Source organism: Cnephaeus nilssonii (genome assembly GCF_951640355.1).
Source record: "Cnephaeus nilssonii genome assembly, chromosome: X".
Taxonomy (NCBI): Eukaryota; Metazoa; Chordata; class Mammalia; order Chiroptera; family Vespertilionidae; genus Cnephaeus; species Cnephaeus nilssonii.
Window position 1 is genome coordinate 5,035,995 of NC_137071.1, and position 22,399 is coordinate 5,058,393.

Here is a 22,399-nt window from a genome sequence, read left to right on the forward strand (position 1 = left end):
GTAGGATTTTCACAGATGAGAAAAAACCAGGCAGTTGTGATCATGTGAATGCAGGAGGTGTTCTGGGTACACCTGCTTGCCTGGTTGAAGAGACTATGGGTGAGAGGTAAGGCTAGAGAGCCTTGGTGTCAACTTGTTTGGTTTTCTCTATCAGTAAGGTAAGCATTAAGTGCCTCCATTGTGCCTGGTACCAAGTTCAGCCCTGGGCCTGTAGCAAAAGTACAGGATTCAGGCCCTACGGCTTAGAGTTGACACAGGCCCCTTGAGCAGATAAAGTAAAGGCACATTGCATGAGACATGGTTAGGTACTAAATGGTGTGAGGGTGAATGCAGTGTGAGTTCAGCAGAAGGAAAGGTCAGAGTGGTTGGAGAAAATGTCAAGACTGGAGTTTGGGAAGATGGAGTAGAGGAGAGTGAGAGAGGAGGCAAAGCAACCAAGAGCATGGTATGAAGTCTGGGCTATAGAGACTGGAACTAGGCTGGTGGTCATGGGTGAGGCAAGAAAGAGGTAAACCTAAAATATTCTTAAAGAAAAAATAATGTGGTCAGTAGGATAACCTATATATATATATAAGCCTAATATGCAAATTGTCCCTGTGGGAGTTTGACTGGGAGACCGATCGCTCGTTATAACATGCACTGATCACCAGGGGCGACGCGGAACGAAGGAAGGCGCTGTCTGGCAGCTGACAGCCGGGGAAGGGAGGTCCCAGCCGGCAGCCAGAAGGAAGGCCCTGGCTGGCAGCTGGAAGGACCCGATAGGCCCTGATCGCCGGCTAGGCTTAGGGACCCTACCTGTGCATGAATTTCATGCACTGGGCCTCTAGTATGAAATATAGATAAAAAAGAATGAGACATCCCCAGTTATGTTCTTTACTAGAGGCCCGGTGCACGAAATTCGTGCGCGGGGGTCCCTCAGCCCAACCTGCACCCTCTACAATTCAGGAGCTCTCAGAGGATATCCTACTGATGGCTTAGGCCCACTCCCCATGGTTCTCTGCTCTCTGCGGGGCCTGGAGGTTTCCCTGCAGCCATGGAGATGAAGTCCCCATGCCCTGCTGTCGCTCTCTGCCTGCTGCCGCCATGTGCCATGTGAAGGAAGCCCCAATGTCCTGCAGTGTGCTCTGTCTGCCCAGCCTGGGGGCTTCCCAGACACGGACACACTAAAGAAGCCCCCATGCCCTGTTGTCCAGGCTCTGTCTGCAGGGCCTGGGGGTGTTCCCACCACCACTGCCCACTAAGGAAGCCCCCAAGCCCTGCTGTCTGGGCTCTGTCTGCCATGTCTGGGACTTCCCTGCCACCGCCCCACTAAGGAAGCCGCCATGCCCGGCTTTGCAGGGCCTGGCGGCTTCCTGGCTGCTGAGATCAGGAAGCCGCCATGCCCTGCTCTGCTGGCACTGGAGTCTTCCCGATCGCCTCGGCGACCATCGGGAAGACTCCATGCCCTGCTCCTCCGCCGGCTCTGTGTGTGCAGGGCCTGGCGGCTTCCCGCTGCCGCAGCACTAAAGAAGCAACCATGCCCTGCTCTCAGTGCTCTGTTTGCTGGTGGGACAGGCCAGACACTCCAGCAGCGGGGCTGAGGGGACTGGGCGCTGCCATCTTGTGGGTATGGGGGCCGCCATTTTGTCACGGAGTGACGCCTAATTTGCATATTACTCTATTATTAGATAGGATTATATTCCTTCATCCCACAACTGATTGAAAGCCAGCTGGGTTCTGATTTGCAGAGCAGCAGGGGAAGCACATAATAACACTTGTATGTGTAGGGGAGGACAAATTATTTTCATTCTACCCTTCTGAATTATTGCCCCCAGCCCAATAAAAGAGAGACTAATCAAAGGAAAACAAACAGAATTTTAATAATATGGATACCAGGCCAAAAGGGGGGGCAGGGAGTTTAAGGAACAAGTTAACATAAATGTGGATTTATAAAAAACATCAATTGTCTTGTACATTTTGATAAGCAGCAGCACCAGCTTCATTTGTGACACAGTTTGTGGCATTGGGGAAAAATGTATTCTGTGATTGAAGTAAATTATGTTATAAATGCAAAGAGAAGAAAAAATATTAAAAAACATATTTTCTAAAAAAAATAACATGGATACCTCCTGTATACATAGGAGAGACCCAAGAAAGCTGAGTAACTCCCTGAAACAACCCAACAGATCACATTGCCCAGATCAAACACTCTCAGTAGTCCTCACAAACTCTGGGTATTCATAGTCTAAACTAGAGGCCCGATGCACGAAATTCGTGCAAGGGGCTCGGCCCTCGCAGCCGCCATGGCTTGCCTTGGCCCTCGCAGCCCCGGCTTCATCCAGAAGGTCATCTGGAAGGACATTCAGCTATCCGGTCTAATTAGCATATTACACTTTTATTATTATAGATGTCCCCTTGCTGTAGTTGTCTCTTCATATACTGTTATGGATAAGCCCCTGTAGTGCCCCTCAGCAGCTGAGCTGAGAGAACAAATGAGATAATATCCTGACTCAGTTTACATCACTCATATCGAAACAACTTAATTCTTAAATCAAAACAATTTCACTCTTAAAAACAACTTTAATTTTTGTCATGAACAGATTTTAAATCACATAAAACTGATACACAATAAGTGTGAATTCTCAAGTCCCCAGCCACAAGTCTGAATATCTCAGAGGTATTTCTAGAAGTTTAAAAACATCACACAATCAAATGCAGTTGTTTATTCCAACAATAGCAGTTCAATACTAAAATTAAAAGGCATTTATCAGATAAGGCACTACAAGACAACAAAAAAGGAGGAAGATATGGCTCCTACCTGCAAGGAATTTGCATTCTAATCCAATTATAATATGAGTATATTATACCAATTCATATACATTTTCCATCTTAGATTCCTGAAACAGAAAGTTCTTGTTTTTCACAAGTTCTTTTTATATTAACGGAGAAACCCAAAACATTGATTTCAGACCTCTCTACAAGTGAGAGTACTGCATTATATGAAAAAATAGAAAGAAGAAGAAGAATACTTTGAGTTTGTCTTTGCTTTTAGCTCTACACCAAGATTTCTCTACTTTGGCGTTGTTGAAATCCAGGGTGGAATAATCTATGCATTGTGTGATGTTTAGCTGCATCCTAGGCCTCCACCCACTAGATGTCAGTAGCACCCTCCTCCAGTTACAACAATGAAAAATGTCTCTAGACACTGACAAATATTCCCTGGGGGTAGAATCACTCTTTTGAGAACTACTGACCTAGAAACTGCCAGGAGAGCTTTATGTCTGTACTGCTGGGGTACTTTTGCCCAAAAAGACAAGGTTAAGATCTTGCACTTCCAGCTTTGGGCAGCTACCTCAGAAAGAAGAATGTTTTCTTTGTAAGAGTAAATCAGAGGCAAATGTCTGTTTTTTTGTTTTTGTTTGTTGTTGTTTTTTTAATGAAGAGTGTCAGGGACCCTGCCATGCACAAGGATATTTGACTGTATAGCAGCTGCCTTGTCAAATCCTTAGACTCATTCATAGCAGAGGGTCATTAGTAATGATTTCCTGTTGGTCTTGGTTTTACCTACCTATGGTGCTTCTAAAGGGCAGAGAACTATAACACCCCAAATCATATACATGGGTTCAATCCATCATGCATGGATGTCTCAAAAGGTCTGTCTGTGTTATCAGGAAGCCTGTGGAGATTTATCAGGGACTTGCCACAAAGACTGTTCCAAACTAAAGGGGTTCATTTGCCTAGACACATCAAAGCCCAATAAAACACGAGCAGGAGTTTGCAGCAAAGAAAGTAAACGTTTATTTAAGAAAATGGCACCAAGTTTGGAGACACAAGTGAGCTAATGCTCAACGACCTAGCTCCCCAATGGCCTGTATGAGGGCAGATTATATACGGAAACAATTATTAATCATTGTGACTAAGCGAGTTGAGGTCATGGGCTCTACTGATAATTTGGGGCCAGAATAGGAAGTAGTGGTTATTGTATCAAGTCCTGATGTCAGCTGTGGTGTCATTCTGTCCAGTTTTATGAGGGTAAAGATGTTATGCTTTCATGGGCCTGGGACTGACACACAACTGAGGCCAAGATGTTATCTTCAGTTTGAAACTGTTCCCTTGATCAACAGACCTGAGGTTTTGTTCGTAAGACCTTATGATGCTATCCAGAACCTGATGTCCTAAGGGCTTTGTGATTAAGGGAGTGGACATGCAGTATGCCGCGCTGCTATTGACTGGACAAAGCTAGCTTGAATTAAGGGGGGAAGTCATATTAAAGAAATGAAGTTCCTGTGCAATTACAAGACCTGGTTCTTGAATTTTTGGTAGAAAAATCAGCATCAGTGATGTTATCAGTGCCCATGTGGAATAAAATGTATCTGTACACTTAATATTATAAACAGAACTCCAGGAAACTTAGCAATGGTAATATTCTACCCAGGTTTTGCATAATGGCTTCGTAATCTTCAAATCTTGCTTACATAAGAGGTGAAGTTAGCATACACACTTAAATAGGACCATATAATTCCTCCAATGGGATTTACCTCTCTCTGGTTCTCTTTGGTCTGACATACTTCTCTGCTGTGATTCAAGAAGTATTTGAGTCTGTCCTTAAGGCCTTAAGTATCTCTATTTCCCCCATTTTCCTTTCTTCTGAATGATATGACAGTGTAGGGTAGGAACAATAATTTTTACTCTATCCTTCTAGGTTCTGACTGAGACCCAACCCCCTCCAATAATAAAAGACAGATTAACAGGAGAAAAAACAAACAAAAGTTTAATAACATGGATAGCACCTGTATACATGGGAGAGATTCAAGAAAACTGAATATCTCCCCCAAAAGGCCCAAGCCACCACCTTAAATACAGTCTTCAGCTAAAGACAAAAGATTTGGGGGCAGGGCTCTAGTATGGGAGGTTATCAGGAAAAGCACAGTAGACAAGAGTAATGTTATATAGATTTAAGTCAGTGCCTTCTCCATTGATGAGAGTCTACAGATTTAGTCTTCTTCCTGGTACAGAGAGGGAGACACCCTTATAAATGGAGATTCCCTTACAAATATAAATGTTTCTTATAAGAGGATAACTTCTACTGCATTTTCAGACCTTCTCATGTGTCAGTTGTTTCTTTAAAAATTCAGCCTAAAATAATTCTTGTGCCAAAGAGATATTGGGGTGACTCACTCTGCTCTCCATCAACAGGGCCCCTAAACCCTGAACATTTTATATGTCTCAAACTAAGAAGAAATTACTCCTTATCTTCTCACAATCATCAGTATCTTTCTTAATTTTTCCAAAACCCTAGAGTGTGCTCTAATGTCAACTGGAAGCCTACAATATTATATTGTGTGTAAGGAATCCAGAAATCTTCAAAACAGCAAGCAAAATTATAGGATGCATGCAGGTCATTTCTACTAGCCAACCAATTAAAACCTTAATGGTTGACTGAACATTTGCTTTCCAAAAATTATTTCTCCTCTTTCCCCATTTACTTGGTTGAATATGTGCATTATTGAAAATTTCATTAATATGTTCATATATATATATATATATATATATATTTTACATATGTGTCCTTATTCCCCCATTACCCCTCACCCCCCACTTATGCCCCACCCCCCTGTTGTCTGTGTCCATTGATTAGGCTCATATGCATGCACACAAGTCCCTTGGTTATGTTCCTGTGTTTAAAACTAGTTTAGCAGTCTGTTCTCTGTATCTATGAGCCTGTTTCTATTTTGTAAGGAAAAACACACACCAAAAAAAACTCATAGACATAGACAACAATATGGCAATTACCAGAGGGAAAGAGGTGTGTGTGTGTGGGGGGGGGGGGGGTAGAAGAGGGTAAAGGGGGGATGAAAATGGTGACAGTGACGAAAGGAGACTTGACTTTGGGTAGTGAATACATAATACAATATACAGATAATGTACTATAAAACTGTACACCTGAAACCTGTATAATTTTGTTAATCAATGTCACCCCAATAAACTCAATAAAAATTAAAAAATACAAGTAAAATGGGCATATCCCTCAAAAAAACAAAACTTAGTTTAGCAGGTGGAGCCCAGGAAATTATCCATTCTAATCTCCATGCATTTTTCCTGTTATCATAAGACTATGTTGCACTTCGTTTAAGTGAAATTCGAAGGTGGACTGAGAGGCTGCAGTTTGACAAGACATCAGAGGCTGCTCCTATGCAAAGGGCTCTCTGACCTGCCCATGTCCATGTCCTCTGCTTTCGTCAGTCCATGAAGCCCCTAAGCGGCTAAGTCCTGAGACTTCTCGTTTCCATTAGCCTCAACAGGATCTCCACAAATAGAACCGCCTGATGTGTGATCCCAGATAAGGGACATCCTGATGGCAGTCCCGATGTGCTTTCTCCTAGTACACCCACTCTGGGAAAGAATGGACCTGGTCCCGGGGGGCGAGCGCCAGTCGCCCATCAACATCCGGTGGAGGGATAGTGTCTACGATCCTGACTTAAAGCCGCTCACCATCTCTTATGACCCGGCCACCTGCCTACACCTCTGGAATAACGGATACTCTTTCCTTGTGGAATTTGAAGATTCTACAGATAAATCAGGTGAGAGCCAGACTGGTAGTGTCATCTGGAGTTAAAGGCACAGTTTCATATGAGCACAGGCTATATCACAGTCTCCATGGAAGCACGACCTCTTTTGTTAGCAATGATGGGACACATTGGACTTACTTTTTCAATGTAAGTTTTTATGCATATTTTCTTCTAGTATAGGTAGTATTTTTATTACTAAATAAGCATATTTCTAAGTATAGATTTATAATTCATATAGAAGGTAGGGTGTGAAATTAAAAACTGTGTCCAAAATTTATTTTGTAGGGTTTATGAATATGTACTAATTTTCTCTACTTGCTGACTTTACAAGACACTTTTATGTTAAATAGTAACACTGTTTAATTAGATTTAACTGATCAGATTTCAATGCCTTTGAAATGGTGAAAAGAATATTCATGTGTGCATGAGGTTTTAGTCTTAACAACTAGCTAAAGCTAGTAGTATATTAGAAAAATGGAAACTCACATTCTGTTAATTTTGTTAGTTAAGTAATGTTACCTAAAAGAAACACACTTTTATTTTTTATTTTTAATGTGTTTTTGTTGATTTTTTTTTTTTTAGAGAGAGAGGAAAAGAGAGAAGGAGAGAGAGATAGAAACATCAATGAGAGAGACACATCAATCAGCTGCCTCCTGCATGCCCCCTACTAGGATTGAGCCCGCAACCTGGGCCTGGGCCCTGACCAGAAATTGAACCGGTGACCTCTTGGTTCATGGGTCAGCTCTCAACCACTAAGCCACACCGGCCAGGCAAGAAACACAATTTTAACAGATTTTAAAATTAAAACATTATATTGCTTTTGAATCTTTTTTTTCTCTTAGTCAGATATAAATTAATCTGAATGATTTTGAAGTTTACCTGAAACTTTAGAGTGTGATGAATTCTATACAGGTTTCTTTTTTCTTTTCCTTTCCAAGCCAAATTTGATGGTATCAAATAGTCCTAATTACATTGAAATAATTATTATTTGAAATAGTGTGTCTTTTTAAAGAGAGGTTATCAACCTGTGGCAATTTTGCCACCTATTTTTTCCCAGGGACTGGGGACATTTGGCAATGCCTGTAGGCATTTGTCGTCACAACTGGAGGGTGGTGGTGTGACTGACATCTAGTGGGTCGAGGCCAGGAATGCTGCTAGACATCTTATAATAGGCAGGGCAGCATTCATGAAGAGTTATCCAGCTTCAAATATCAATAGAGCTGAGATAGAGAAATCCTGATTTAAAGTAAATTAATTTCCTTTTCTGAATATGAAGAAATGAGTCTGTGAAAGTTCATAAATGAAGTAAAAGCGTAACTTAAAACATAAATACAGTGTTCACTCCTGTGTTTATCCTGGCTCGAGGATTCTCAACCGTATCTTGGGTTTCCTTGCATTTTTCTAGTGATGCTCTGATACCTAGACATGGCCCTCTGACCAACTGCAAACTGACTGATCCTGCAATGGGGTTCATCTCTCTCTCGTTCTCTTCCCTCTGACATACTTCTTTGCTGTGATTCAGAAAGTATTCTAGCCTATCCTTAAGGGCTTAGGTGTCTCTATGTTGTACCCCATTTTTTTTTATTTCTGCTCCATGATATTACATGATCCCCAAACCCTAAATATCTTAATTACATTTGGCAATGCTTGTAATTGGATAACTCTTCATGAATGCTGTCCTGCCTATTATAGGATGTTTAACAGCATTCCTGGCCTCAACCCACTTCTTCCTTTTCTCCAGATTCATCAGTGTCTTCCTTCTTACGTTTTTTAAACCCTAGAGTATGCCCCCACCTCAACTGGAGGACTATAATATATTTTATATAAGGATTCCAGAAATCCTCAAAACAGGAAGCTAAAGTCCTGTGTTTCAGATAACCATCTTGCCTTAGAGCTCTACCATTACTCCTGCCAGAGATAGAGTAATGGACAGACCCAGTCCACAGAACACCAGCTCTCATATGTTCACTCTGGATGCATAGCAATCCCCTCAATTAATTAGTGTCAGCTCCAGCTGGTCCTTAGCAACCTTCTTTTCTTCTGTTATTGGTGGGGTGCTCTCCATGTCCCCATCTGTCATTGGTGGAAGTGGGCTTCTTGGGATGCTGCAAGAGTAAGAATTTCCTGAGGCTCCCATGGGAGGATGAGGTATTGCAGAAAGCTTTATTGATGAGGTAATATTAAGGGGCTTTCTTTTCAAGGTCCCACCTCCCTCTGTCTTGCCATGGAAAAAGTCCTATTTTATCTTCAGCAGGGCTAAGATCAAAACCATTACCTAGAGTTTCTGCTCCATATTTGCACAGTCCAGTCCAGCAACTGGCTACCTTAGTTTGTGTTCCAAGCTGTGGTCCATTGCATGTGGGGGCACATAGCCATGGGCCATGCAGCTTCTAGGGCCACATGACTCTGGAGGCACATGACCCATACGGGTCATGGAGCAAATGAGAAACAGTAGTACAAGTGGGAAACAGGAGTGCAAGTGGCAAGAGGAACAAGAGAGAATTCTTTGGGGAATTTTACCCTTCCAAGATTTTTCAGGCTTGCAGTGGATCCACCCCTAGCCTATTGTATTTGTTCCCAGATTAGACTGACAGGCAAGCACCTTCCCTACATCACCCTGACTTGACTCGCATGCACCCTTCCCCTTTGTTGGACCCTTTCTTCCAGTGATTTTCAGGGAATGGAATGGTGGTTCCCTGGGAAGAGTAAAGTTGCAGCTTCCTGGTGAAGCTGCCCAGATGACCATGCTTATAATGTCTGCCCTTCCCCTTGCTCCTTTCCTAGTATTAATATTAATAAACTAGCCAGTTGCAATGGTAACATGAGGATTCTAAATAGTGATCAACCTTCTAATAACTTTGATAGTTTAGGGACTATTGCCAATATTTTATTGCTTTATTGAGCTAAAATCCTTAGGAAGTTGTTTAATGGGTTTCTTGAGTGAGTCAATCCCAAGATTGTTCAAGGCAAATAGTTTTTTATTTTATTTTTAAAAATATGTTTTTGTTGATTTCAGAGAGCGGAAGGGAGAGGGAGAGAGTTAGAAACATCAATGATGAGAGAAAATCATGGATCAGCTGCCTTCTGCATGCCCCCTACTGGGGATGGAGCCTGCAACCTGGGCATGTGCCCTGACTGGGAATCAAACCTTGACCTCCTAGTTCAAGGACCAACGCTCAACCCCTGAGCCACACTGGCTGGGCTTTTTGTTTTATTTTTCAGTCATGCTTTTCTCATTTGAACAATAGTCCCAAGAATTTTCATCCACCTATTTGCATGGGCAATCTTATATGCAAAAAAAAAGTTTTCCTCATAATAGCTCTCTAGATACATACCAACACAGCAAACTGAATCATTCCTTAATCTTACCTTCCCTAGGTGAGTCAGTTTCACACACTTTTTACAAAATGCAAGGAAGTTTATAAGGAGGTTGTTTTTTTCAGGAAGGACTAAAATAGGTAACTCCTTTTCATTGTGCTTTAATAATTATTTTCTTTCAGATATCATTAATCTTTAATAAGTACCTAACTCTATCTCTTTTTCCACATTTCAGTGACTACCTCCTATCTCCTGCTTATTCTTCACTGCTATTTCTCCATGCTGTTTCCAAATAATCAATAACATTCAAAGAGGAAGAAAGAATGAATGAACATAAAAAATAAAGAAAATTAAAAGAAAGCAAAGACATCCTAGAAAGGAAGGAAGGCGTGAAACAACTCTAATTCTAGAAAATAAAGGATCTAATAAATACTAATGTCTATAAATGTCCCAGAAAAAAAAGTAGGAAATGCTGCTACAGTGTGCTTTACAAAGAAATGAGGATAAAGTGTGCAAGGGAACAAGCTGGGGAAGGTATGTGACAAAAACAAAATATACCAAACCTTAGGGGATGCAGCAAAAGCAGTGCTTAGAGAGAAATTTATAAATGAAAATGCCTGTATTGGAGAAGAAATTTCTCAAATTAATAACCTACTCTTCTACCTTAAGAAACTAGAAAGAGAACAGCAAACTAAACCTAAAGCCAACCGAAAGAAGGTCATAAGAAAGAGCAGAAATCAGTGAAATCAGAAGTTGGTTTTTTGGAAAGTTCAACAAAATTGACAAATGTTTGGCTAGGTAGAACAATGGGGAAAAATAAGAGAAGACTCAAATTACTAAACTCAGGAATGAAAGAGGGGATATCATATCAGCCTTACAGAAATTAAAAGGGTAAGAGAAAAATTGTGAACATTTCATACCACTGCCCTCTGCTGAATATTGTTTTGTTTGGCTCCCCTGAATAGAACACAGTTATTGATTTTAATGAGTGCATATGAGGGATGCAAAATATTGCGGGAAAAGGCACTGAATTATATCTAGGCTGAGTCCTGTAAATGATTCCTATAAATTATCACCTTCACTGAAATTACTCTCATCAGCAATATCAGGCATTAAAGAGAAAGAGTTGAGTTCTGTTGTTCTCCTAAGGATGCTTCCTGCCCTGTTTGGCTTCACTTACTTGACACTTTTAGGAGCATCACCAATGAATCTAAGTTCTCCTTCCGTATTTTTGGTCCTACATCTACTTTTTTTGGAAAAACAAAATAGTAGTTTTTAGTAAATTTACAGAGTGGTGCAGCCATTATTACAATCCCATTTTAGACCATTTCCATCACCCCAAAAAGTTTCATGCCCATTCTGTATTTCCTTTTATTTGTATGGGGCTTGTGTATTATCTTCTCCTTCACCATCCCTTTCTCTGTTAGCTTCCTCACCTCTACTTTGGGGAGGAAGGGGCAGGAAGAGATTAACCAAAGAACTTTTATACATATATGTATAACCCAATGGATACAGACAATAGTATGGTAGTCCTGGGAGGGGCGGGGTAGAGAGGGTCAATGGGGGGGGAGGGTACATCTGTAATACTTTAAACAATAAAGATAAATTTTCTAAAAAGCAAAAGAAGGGAGTGAACATTACATAGGCTGCTTACCCGACACTATGCTAGGTGTTTTATATTTCCTATCTAATTTTTACATGTTTAATCTCTTCTCAGAGCACAGAAAGAATGAAATATCAACAACCTCAAATAAATAAGTATATAATTGATATATATTATGACTGCTCTGCTAATTCACTAACTTCTGTGTCCATTTTCTGCCCCATTTCTTGCCAACTGTACTTGCCCTTCTCATCCACGCATCTGTCCTGCCCGACTTTACCATTTTCCTTGCTCTTGTTGAGGTTACCAGTGATGTTTCAACTAACAAACACTTTACAGTCTATTTTTTTTTAGTTCCTGTTTTCACTGAGGATCTCCTAAGTGTCAGGCACTGTGCCAGGTGCTCATAATAGAAAGAGGAAGAGGGGATGGTTTTGCCTTTAAGGAGCTACAGTGTGGTGGGGAGACAGAACTGGTGGGACCATCTAAAGGGGGCGACCATTTCTCCTGTCCAGCCTACTGTCACCAGTGGAAGCATGTGCCCAACATGGTCAGGACGTCTCATTTTCAAGTTAAGTTGAAAGCGTGGATTTTTATGTGAAATCATCCAGATTTAAATGTTGGCAACGAATGTAAAAATGTCTTTAGTATTATGTGGGTGAATCCAAACACAACTGAAGACCAGTTCTGCCCTGCTCCCTTGAAGCCACCCATTGGTGACATCTCTCTGCCTTGCTCATTGTCTTTGGAGAAGACACACACCGTAAGTGTGCAGGAAATTTTGCCAGTGTGTTTCTGGGGATAGGAGAGAAAAGCTTGCGGTCTCCTCTGCCCTGGTCACTAAACTTGGGACCAGAACGTCAATTGAATTAAACAGATTAGGTTAATTATTTGCCAAAGTCATGCTCACAATATGGAGCTGGCACAGAAAAATAAGAATTTTGAGGAGACGTTTTATTTTTATATCAGTACACTTTAGTACCATCTTCCTATTCATTTAGTGAATCATGTGGTATTATTCTCTTCAACTTCCCTGCACCCAAAGAAGTCATAGGTGTCTTTGCTCATTTCTTACAAAACTTCTTATTTTTAAAGAGAAAGTTAGGTAAAATATTTTCAAAAGCCAGTACAATACATAGAAGACCATTGTATGACATATCTAATGTATTTGGTCCTTGGGATCACTGTACTCAAACATTTGTGTATATAAAATTCAACAAATGATGCAATAAATGCTAAAGATCATTATGATAGATGAGATGGATGGTTTTCATGTTGTTGTATTAGTTTAACCATGAACAGGTATCACCAAGGTTTGATTAGATGGAAGAAATGAGGAAATAAAATGATTTAGCAAATTCAAGCAAAAGAAGAAAATTAGCACCACCCAAAAACTGAGGAAGGGTGACTAGAAAAACTCACATCCAAATATTTTGCGTATACTGTAATGTATTGATTTCATGAGTTTCAGAAAACATTATTCTAAACAAAAGGTATTTATCCAACACGGTGAACCTAGTGGTGCAGTGTGTGGATGATTCACATTGTTCACTCTGTCCAAAGGGAGATGGGTGATGATTTTTAACTTGCAAATTTCCTATTCTATTTCAATGAAAGGGGAGGATATCTACAAAAATTGAAAAGCCAAGTATCCGTGCATAAAAAATAAATAGAATATCTTTTGTCCCCATATTTCAGTTTTATGAGATTGGGTTGGATATATATGCTAAGAGAAATATACATTTTACTGTACCCACAAAAAAATGGGCACAGTAAATGTAGAATATAAAAAAATAAGTCAAGAATTGACCTTTAACAATTGTATATAGCTTGGATTGTAGTTAAGTCTCGGTGTCATTCAGAGTGCAGATCTCCCCCTTAGACATGCATTAACTGCATGGAAATTAAGTTTATAAACACTTGTATACAACACAGCGTGTTCCACTTAGGACAGTTCATACAGAAGTTTCACCCACAGATTTGGCCTTTCCCTCCATCTTCCACGGTGTGAGAAAACTGTGCCCTAAAATTGTTGGATGTGTCATTTCAGTGATCAAGGGGGGACCCCTGGAAGATAACTATCGATTGAAGCAGTTCCATTTTCACTGGGGAGCCATCGATGCCTGGGGCTCCGAGCATACTGTGGACAGCAAATGTTACCCGGCAGAGGTATGTTGAGAAGCTCGGGAATAGTGACAACTGCGGAGGAGTGGGGATAGTTCGGAGTATCTAGTTTCTAGTTTGAAGAAATTATCAGGAAGAATCAGGTGATTCCTATAAATCTAAATAGCTCTCTCAGGGGCATATTAGATTATTCCCATTACATGTAAAATGATAACTGCCCTCATCTCAAATAATATAGCTTAAATCAACCTTAAGATTACAAAATGGACTTCTTTCAGAATTCTACGATAAGTTCAAATCATAGGCTAAAGTAAAAACCTAGGCAACAATGCAGGACCACCACATCTAATTAATCCAAGTGAGAAATGGTGGGAACCTAAATGAAGAAATAGACATAAAGAGTGAGATTTAACAAGCATTTCTAACCTAAGAGCAACAGAGCACTTGAGGCGGGGTCCTCTTTAGGAAAGGAGAGGAGAGGAAAGGAAGGTAAGCATGACCTTGAGGGTCTTACTTGGGAGGCTGGGTAATGAAACATTCATGAATGATGGATGAGGAATAATTTGTAGTGAAATAGAGGGAGCACATAAGCACATAGAATTTCTTCTAACAATTTCCCCCCCTAATTTAGTTTTGTGTTAGCTTTAAAAGAAACATATTTTAACTGGTTCTCACTCAAAGAAATGTGTCTTAAACTCCTATCTCATTCCCATAGGGAGAATCTATTTCTCTCAAGATAAGCATCTCTCCAGTATATGCAAATGGATTTGGGATATGAGTGTTTCATGCAAATCAGGGCGAGAATGGACAAATGTTGCTCCCTCACTGAAATGTTACTCACTCTGCTATATATTTTTTCTTTTATTTTCCTCCCCAAATGAATGTCTCTATTCCAAATTCATTTCTGCTGCTGCATACATTTCTTCTTGTTCTTTATTTTGATTCCATATACTTTTCCCAGTGGCTTTATTATAGGTAAGAAAACATGTTAAAATATCATGTTGAATAAGGCTATTTTTGATCGATCCTATGTGGTCATGTGTCAAACCAACTTTTAATGGTGTTTCAGCTGCACCTGGTGCATTGGAATGCAGTCAAATTTGAAAACTTTGAGGATGCAGTACTGGAAGAAAATGGTTTGGCTGTGATAGGAGTATTTTTAAAGGTAAGAAAAAGTTACCAACTTTAATTGATGTGTAGTATTCTAGGATGAAAAGACAGAACATTGCATGACTAAGTTCTAAGAATATTGGGATGAAAATAAGCAATGGTTAAAATACAAGATTATTATGAATATATTTTAAATGGTGTAAAAATGCATGGTCCAATAGAGTAGTCACAAGCCATATGTGGCAACTGAGCACTTGAACTGTTGTTACTTTGACTGTGGAACAGTTTTTAATTTTAATGAATTTAACTTTCAGACCTTATAGTTAAATGGAGGGGCACCTTTCCCTGCAGGCATGCTGATCCTGTCAGCAAACAGCCTGCTCTTTTGTTCTGTTCTAATTTAATTCAGCGATATTTATAATATTCTAAATTACCAGTTTAAGTATAGTTTAAGTAGTATGGTTGGTTTGCTTTTATGTAATCACCAGGTGGTTAATTTTAATTCACATTCTGTTGTAATTTCAAAAGTGAGATGTCAATTATTTTTAATATTTCCTCATTGCCTTTTCTTTAGCTCGGGAAAAATCATAAAGAGCTACAAAAATTGGTGGATACGTTGCCATCAATTAAGCACAAGGTAATATTTTTTTTTTCCAAAAGCACTTGTAATATATTTTATGTTGAAGTCTCAGGGTGGAAATACTAACAAAGCCCTTTGAATTGGGAAATGTAATTAATTTCAGTGTAATTCAGGTTCTCTTTGAAAGTTGCCTAGACAACAGCTTGGCTTATGGTGCTGGTGTGTTGAGAGCACCCCTGGCCCTCAGGGTACAGAAGGGACTTCTTTGGTGGGCACTGGCCACTGGTTTTGCTGTCATGCCCTGAGCATTCGCGCACTTGGGAACATAATGGGTCCTCACCCCTCTGCTCCTGCCACCTGCTCCCTCTCAGTCCTTGTGGACACACTTAGAGCAGCCTTCTTGACTCTAGCTACCCTCCCTCAGGCAGGAAGCAGAGAAAAGTTGGACAGAAACTTGGTTTGTCCACCTCTAAATAACAATTACCCATATCCTTCAGGACGCATACCTTTGTCCAGCCCCAAGATCAGTTGTTCAATATTCAGAATCCCAAAGGGGCTGCTCCCTGGAAGTCCATATGCTGTTCTCTTTCTCTTACCCTCCCCATCTCCCCCTCTTTCCTTCCTTCTTCTTTCTCACTCCCTTTTGAGTCTAGGATCCTGGCTCCTCCCAATTTGCACTGCATTTTAGAAAGGAGGATGCTATTAGTCTCTTGAAAAAGGAAGCCTCCCTGTTTGTACACCAGCCACCACCTAACGCCCCCCAAGAATTCAGAGGAGACCACCTGCCGGAAACTCACTAGAACGGAGGGAGAAAATGGGTTCTGCTGTGTTCCCACTGAGGAGTGTCAGAAATGCAGAGTTCATTGCAGGCATGGGCGTGATTCAGTCCAGAGGACCTAAGGAGCTCCTCTGGACCACGGCTGGTCCCCAGACACTCCTAGAGTTGTTGCCTTGTCATCTGTTTCCTGAGTGGTTGTCATCACCATGAAATGATAGTTTGGTGACCCTTTCTTTCTCTTGGCTAGGATACCATAGTGGAATTTGGGTCATTCGACCCTGCCTGCCTGATGCCCACCTGCCCGGACTACTGGACCTACTCAGGATCCCTGACTACCCCACCACTCTCCGAGTCTGTCACCTGGATCATTAAGAAGCAGCCTGTAGAGGTTGATCATGATCAGGTACATTCTTTCCATGTTTCTGTATAAGGAAATTCTAGTTTTCCTCTTCAAAACAAGCCTGGGCTCAAACTTTGGGATCAGTTTTTAATTTATAATGCCTATACATTTTTATTAAAACTAGAGGCCCGATGCACGAAGATTTGTGCAAGATTGAGTCTTCCTTCCCCTGGCTGCTGGCACCGCCTTCGCTCTGGCCGAAGCCACCTTTCTGCCTTCCCACGCTGCCCGAAGGCCCAGAGCTGCTGGGGTGGTGCGGAACACCTGCGTCGTTGCCATGGTGACGATGCAAGCATCCCACCCGCCCCTGGCAGCTCGGTGCCTGTGTATGCAAATTAATCCACAATCTTTGTTGGGTTAATTTGCATACTCACTCCTGATTGGCTGGTGGGTGTCGTGAAGGTACAGTCAATTAGCATGTTACTCTTTTATTAGGTAGATGTGCTAACTTCTTGTCTAATTTAGGTATGAATTAGGAAATGCTTCAAATTAACCAGAAAGAGTAGTTAAAACTTAGAAAACAGCCTGGCCAGTGTTGCCCAGTAGTTGAGTGTCATCCTATGAACCCAGAGGTCACTGGTTCAATTCCCAATCAGGGCACATACCCAAGTTGTAGGCTCAATCACCAAAGGAGGGCGTGCAGGAGGCAACTAATTAATGATTCTCTCTCATCATTGATGTTTCTATCTCTCTCTCCCTCTCCCCTCCTCTTTGAAATCAATAAAAATATATTAAAAGAAAGAAAAGAGAACATTTAAACAAATAAATATATAAAAGGGTAACTTATACTGGGTTTTCAGAGCTTCTCTGTGTCTGCACTTTAATAAAAATAATCAGCTCAAAATAATCCTTATGCCAAAGGCATATTTTGGGGTCACAAATTCTGCTCCCCTTTATCTCCAAATGGAGGAAGCTTTTCTAACTATATATCAAAACCAGAAGTCATAAAGAAAGCAACTAGTGAATTAGACTGCGTATTTTTTTTAATTCTGTGTGATGAAATCCATTAAAAACCAGTGGCAAAATACAGATCTTGCCTGCCCATAAGCCTGGGCTTGGTGGTCTATACATTTAATCTGCTACTATCCTTCATATTTAAAAATTGACATGACACTGAAAAATAAGTAAATAAAATAAAGAAACCATTGGATCAGTGTCCTATATGGAGGACTTTGGAAATAAAATTTCAACAGAAAAAAAAGATAGAGCTGTCATCTATAATCCTAGTCACCTATTATCTAACCACTCAGTGTTAATCATTGTTTGGGAAAATCCTTCAGGTTTCTTATCTGTATAAATATGCGTAGTTTTTAAAAGAAGGAATCATTCTGTATGAACCATTTTGCTGCTCTTTTCACTCTGTGAAGTGTGGAATACTTTGTAGATAATACATTATCTTTGGTATTATTTTTAATGGCTATGTACCAATCCATTTTATAGATCTACTGGTGTTTGGGCTATTTCTAATCTTTGCAATTTGTAAAAAAACAAAAAAAACAAAACAACCTTAGTTACTTGGACACATTCCTATTTAATGAGGGTATAATGAGGGTATACGTGTGATTTGTAAGAAGGGTAACTGTTTGGTGCTTGCCTCTGGTCCCAATCCTGCCTCTGCAGCTCTACTGTGCCCAGGTTGTCCTTCAAGCTGTATTGCACCTGACTGAATAATGAGAAAGGTGGTGAATAGGTTTTCCGGCTGGCTTGAAGTTGAGTCCACCCCATAGTTGCCCAGAAAGGCAAGGTGCTACTGATTAATGCTATTGCCACACTAATGAACCCTTGATTTGGGGTTGCTCCTTTTGTACTGAGCTGCTGTGTCTAATACATTGGCCACTAGCCCCATGTGGCCATTTAAATTTAAATATAGATACATTAAAATGAAGAGTAAATTAAAACATCACTTCCTTAGTCACACTGGCCACAGTTCAAGCGCTCAGAAGCTATCTATGGTTTGTGTCTACCCTAATAAACTGCTGAGGACCTTGCCATCGTTTCAGAAAGTTCTTTTGGACAGTGTGAGCAAGGAGCATCCCAGTGTCCAGGGGCGGTAAGCCATCAAGGATACATTGTGTTAACAATTCAGTTAAAATTTAAAAAACAAAACAAAACAAACCACAAAAACATTTTTGGCGCTGTTACTCTATGGACCAGGCCTTTCCTTTTTCATTCAGTGAGCTGCTGTTTTAACTATTTCAAGACGAGGTTCCTGGAATCAAAGATGAAGTAACTTATTCTTGGCAAGTGGCCAATATGTGGGGGACAGGGCCTTTGACCCCTAGTCCTTGGGTTCCAAGTGCCTGGCTGGTTTCACCACCTGCTGCTGCTCTCTTCTCCACACATCTTCCTCCCTGTCCAATGCCGAAGGCATTCCTACCCAGAATAAGTTCTGCTGTGTCCAATTTTAGAGGAATGTTTCAGACTCATAAAAATGAAAGTAATTTATTAATGCGGTGAAGCTGTTTTTCCATTGAAATTATTTATGCTTCCTGTTTCTATTTCTAGCTTGAGCAATTTCGGACCCTGCTTTTCACTTCCGAGGGGGAGAAAGAAAAAAAAATGGTGGACAACTTCCGCCCCCTGCAGCCCCTCATGAATCGCACTGTCCGCTCATCCTTCCGTCATGATTATATCCTCAATATACAAGCAAAATCCAAGCCATCGACCAGCCAAGCTAGCCCCTAAGACGCCCATATGTAGGTGGTGTTTTGCTTTAATACATAATAGGTTTTAAAAAACTGTTAACTAAGACTATTCTAAACACCTGTGTTTAATACTAATTATAGAGGTGCATTTCTTGGTATGGTAGTGCTCCTTCAGTCTTTTATTGATAATGATGTTTATCACTGAAGTAGCAACAAGAAACACAAGTTTCTCTTAAAGCAATCTGTTGGTTTTTATAATGTCTTTTAATGTCTGACATTTTTGAGCTGTCTTTGTATATCATCAGTTAGTGGTTATATAGAGTTGTAAGTAGGGATGACAATCAAAATATTTAACCACTGGTAAGGCACAAACTGGTACTTTCTGGCTGAACATTGGCCATGATTTTAGGTACATTTTATTTCAAAACATGGATGAATTTTCTTTTATAAGGCCTTCTCAGAGAGCATATTTGCTCTGATCTTTAGTTAACTTACAAGAACATGATATGCTTGCTTACTTACTATCAATTTATGATACAGAAAAAAGTATTTTGTAATCCTAGGAAAACAAAGATTTACTGATATCTGAAAATCTTTTTGCATTTCTGAAGATCAGATATTTTACTTAAAGGCCTGATCATATAGAAAGCATATGCAGTGTAGAACATTTTAAAGAAAATGATTGAAGTGCCTAGAACTTAGAATTCTTTCATGACATATTTATGGAAGTATTTTTCAAATAACTAGTAATATAATCTATAGTTTATAATATTATTTTGCATTATTTGTACACTGTTTCATAGACTATGATAATATTTTCCACAATGACAAAACAATCTTAGCTTCCTTTTAAAGCTGTCTGAACTTTATTTATTTCCTTAGTTGATGTTCTGGGCAAGACACATGATCAAAATAAATCTCCCAGTTTATACAGTGGCTTAGAAAACTTTTGCTACAGTAATAGAGGGAGAAACTTGTCAAACAGGCTAAAATCTAGGTAATTCTACATATTCCATGGAATCCATCCCACTGTTGCCCTTGCTTGTAAATATCTTGGAATGTTTCTAATGGCCAATAAGCCTGTGTTCAGACTCAATATTGCATTAATTAGTAGTATTTCTTTCATGAATATGCTAGTCATCTGGTCTGCAAGATAGAGTTGGATAAATATACTTAACACTACTGAACCATACACTGAAGAAAGTTAAGATGATAAGTTTTATGCTATGTGTATTATTAATTAAAAATAATTAATAATTCAGTAGGAAGAAAAGATAGAATTGAAGTTGTATATGTAAACTTAGGGGGCTATATCTGCCCTAAAGAAGGTTGGAAGGGGGAGTGAAGGCATTTGCTTCTAGGGTGCATGCCTTTTCTGGGAAAGGGAAGCAAGTATACCTTGGGAAATGAATATACTTCTTAAAAAGATAAATGTGTGTGGGGGGGAAGTTTACCTCAATTGATCTGTTTCAAACCATAGTTGTCTTCAAAAGGGTAAACACCCAAGATATGCATTATTCCTCTCACACAAGCTTCCCTCCTAGGCCTCTTGCAAACTCTTAATGCAAAATGCTATTGCTGTGAGTCTTCCAAATTGGAGCCAGAAACAATGTATAGAACACCTGATTACCCTTATATTTTAGAGGTACAAAGGGTGTAGAGTTGACCCTTGAACTGCATTTGAAATGCGTGGGTCCACTTACACGTAATTTTTTTTTCAATAAATACGTACAGTACTGGAAATGTTTTCTCTTCCTTATGATTTCCTTAACATTTTCTTTTCTCTCATTTACTGTATTGTAAGAATGCAGTATATAATATACAAAATATGTATTAATCAATGGTTTGTTATCAGCTAGGCTTCTAGTCAACAGTAGGCTATTAGTAGTTAAGTTTTGGGGGAGTCAAAAGTTATACACAGATTTTTGACTGTACAAGGATGTCAGTGCTCCAAGCCCTGCATTGTTGAAGGGTTAACTATACAGGGTGGGGCAAGAGTAGGTTTACAGTTGTCTGTATGGAAAATAATACAATAATTAATAAATTTAAGTACAAGAATAAACTCAGTGTTTTGCATACTCACAACTGTAAACCTACTTTTGCCCTGCCCTGTATTTATAGGGGTGTTTCTCAGTTTACAACTCCTGATTTACTTACACCTCATGTTCTGGTGTAATTATTAACAGAACCCTATTCACTCTCAGCCATGTCCTGTATGTATGTTTGCATAATACATTTTTGGTCACCCTCTCTGCGGAGGTTATGGAAACTGCCTTGGGGTGTGGTTTCATGCATGCCTTAGTTATCTGCCCCCAAAAGGGATAATAGAGATTCCCTGGCTACTGAGACACCCTATCAGGAAACATGTTATGTCTCTTATGTCTCCAAAAGTGTTTTACTGGTCCTTCCTAGACCCGAAGGGGATAAGATCTGTCAAAGGGCTTGAGAAAGAATTTTGTATTTGAATTGCTGCTCATCTTCATTAAGTAATGCTAGATTAATAAAACCATCTTTATAATATTAGCATTTGTTGAATGAGCTTTTCTTTCTATTAGTTGTTTTGAGTATGGAATATGTCTGTAAAATTTGCTAGATATCCTAACATGTAGATCAGAAAGTGAATGGAAAACTCATAAGGATTTTACTCGTGAAGCAAGAATGGAAAGAACCACCTGTTACCCCTCAGCTCACCTGTTTCTGTGAAACCAGGGCATGATCTGCTGACATCACCAATAGGGCAAGCTGCCAGTGCTACAAGGGGTTAGGGCAGTGGTTGGCAAACTCATTAGTCAACAGAGCCAAATATCAACAGTACAACGATTGAAATTTCTTTCGAGAGCCAAATTTTTTAAACTTCTTCTAACGCCACTTCTTCAACATAGACTTGCCCAGGCCGTGGTATTTTGTGGAAGAGCCACACTCAAGGGATCCAAAGAGCCGCATGTGGCTCGCGAGCCGCAGTTTGCCGACCACGGGGGGTAGGGTAATGTTGGCTATTGTAAAACCAGGCATCCACCTCAAAAAAGTTTAGGACGATGTCTTTTTGGGGGACATGATATTAGCAAAAATACAGTATTGTAATTACTTTAGATATTTTTCTTTGTCACTAAAAGAAACAACAGTATTTACTTGATATTTATTTAACTTAATGTTTTATTATATTTTTAATTCAACTTTGTTAGTTAAGTTGTTTCATATATAATGTTATTGATCAAAGTGGGTAGTTCATTTAAGTGAATAAGCTCTACTTTTACCATATAATTAATACATATAAACAATACCGGCTACTTTCC

The 22,399-nt window shown here is 39.9% G+C and overlaps 1 protein-coding gene across 5 annotated transcripts in view; it reads left to right on the forward strand.

Moving 5' to 3' along the window:
• Positions 1-21,725, forward strand: part of CA5B (carbonic anhydrase 5B) — a 34,406-nt gene extending 12,681 nt beyond the window's left edge. For all 5 annotated transcript variants that reach the window (XM_079765214.1, XM_079765216.1, XM_079765215.1 and 2 more), the window contains 6 exons: positions 6,363-6,560; positions 13,520-13,638; positions 14,663-14,758; positions 15,278-15,340; positions 16,309-16,464; positions 18,967-21,725. In XM_079765214.1, the coding sequence (XP_079621340.1) occupies positions 6,363-6,560; positions 13,520-13,638; positions 14,663-14,758; positions 15,278-15,340; positions 16,309-16,464; positions 18,967-19,146 (812 nt within the window). In that variant the 3' untranslated portion in view covers positions 19,147-21,725. The remainder of the gene's footprint in view (positions 1-6,362; positions 6,561-13,519; positions 13,639-14,662; positions 14,759-15,277; positions 15,341-16,308; positions 16,465-18,966) is intronic.
• Positions 21,726-22,399: the final 674 nt, after the last annotated feature.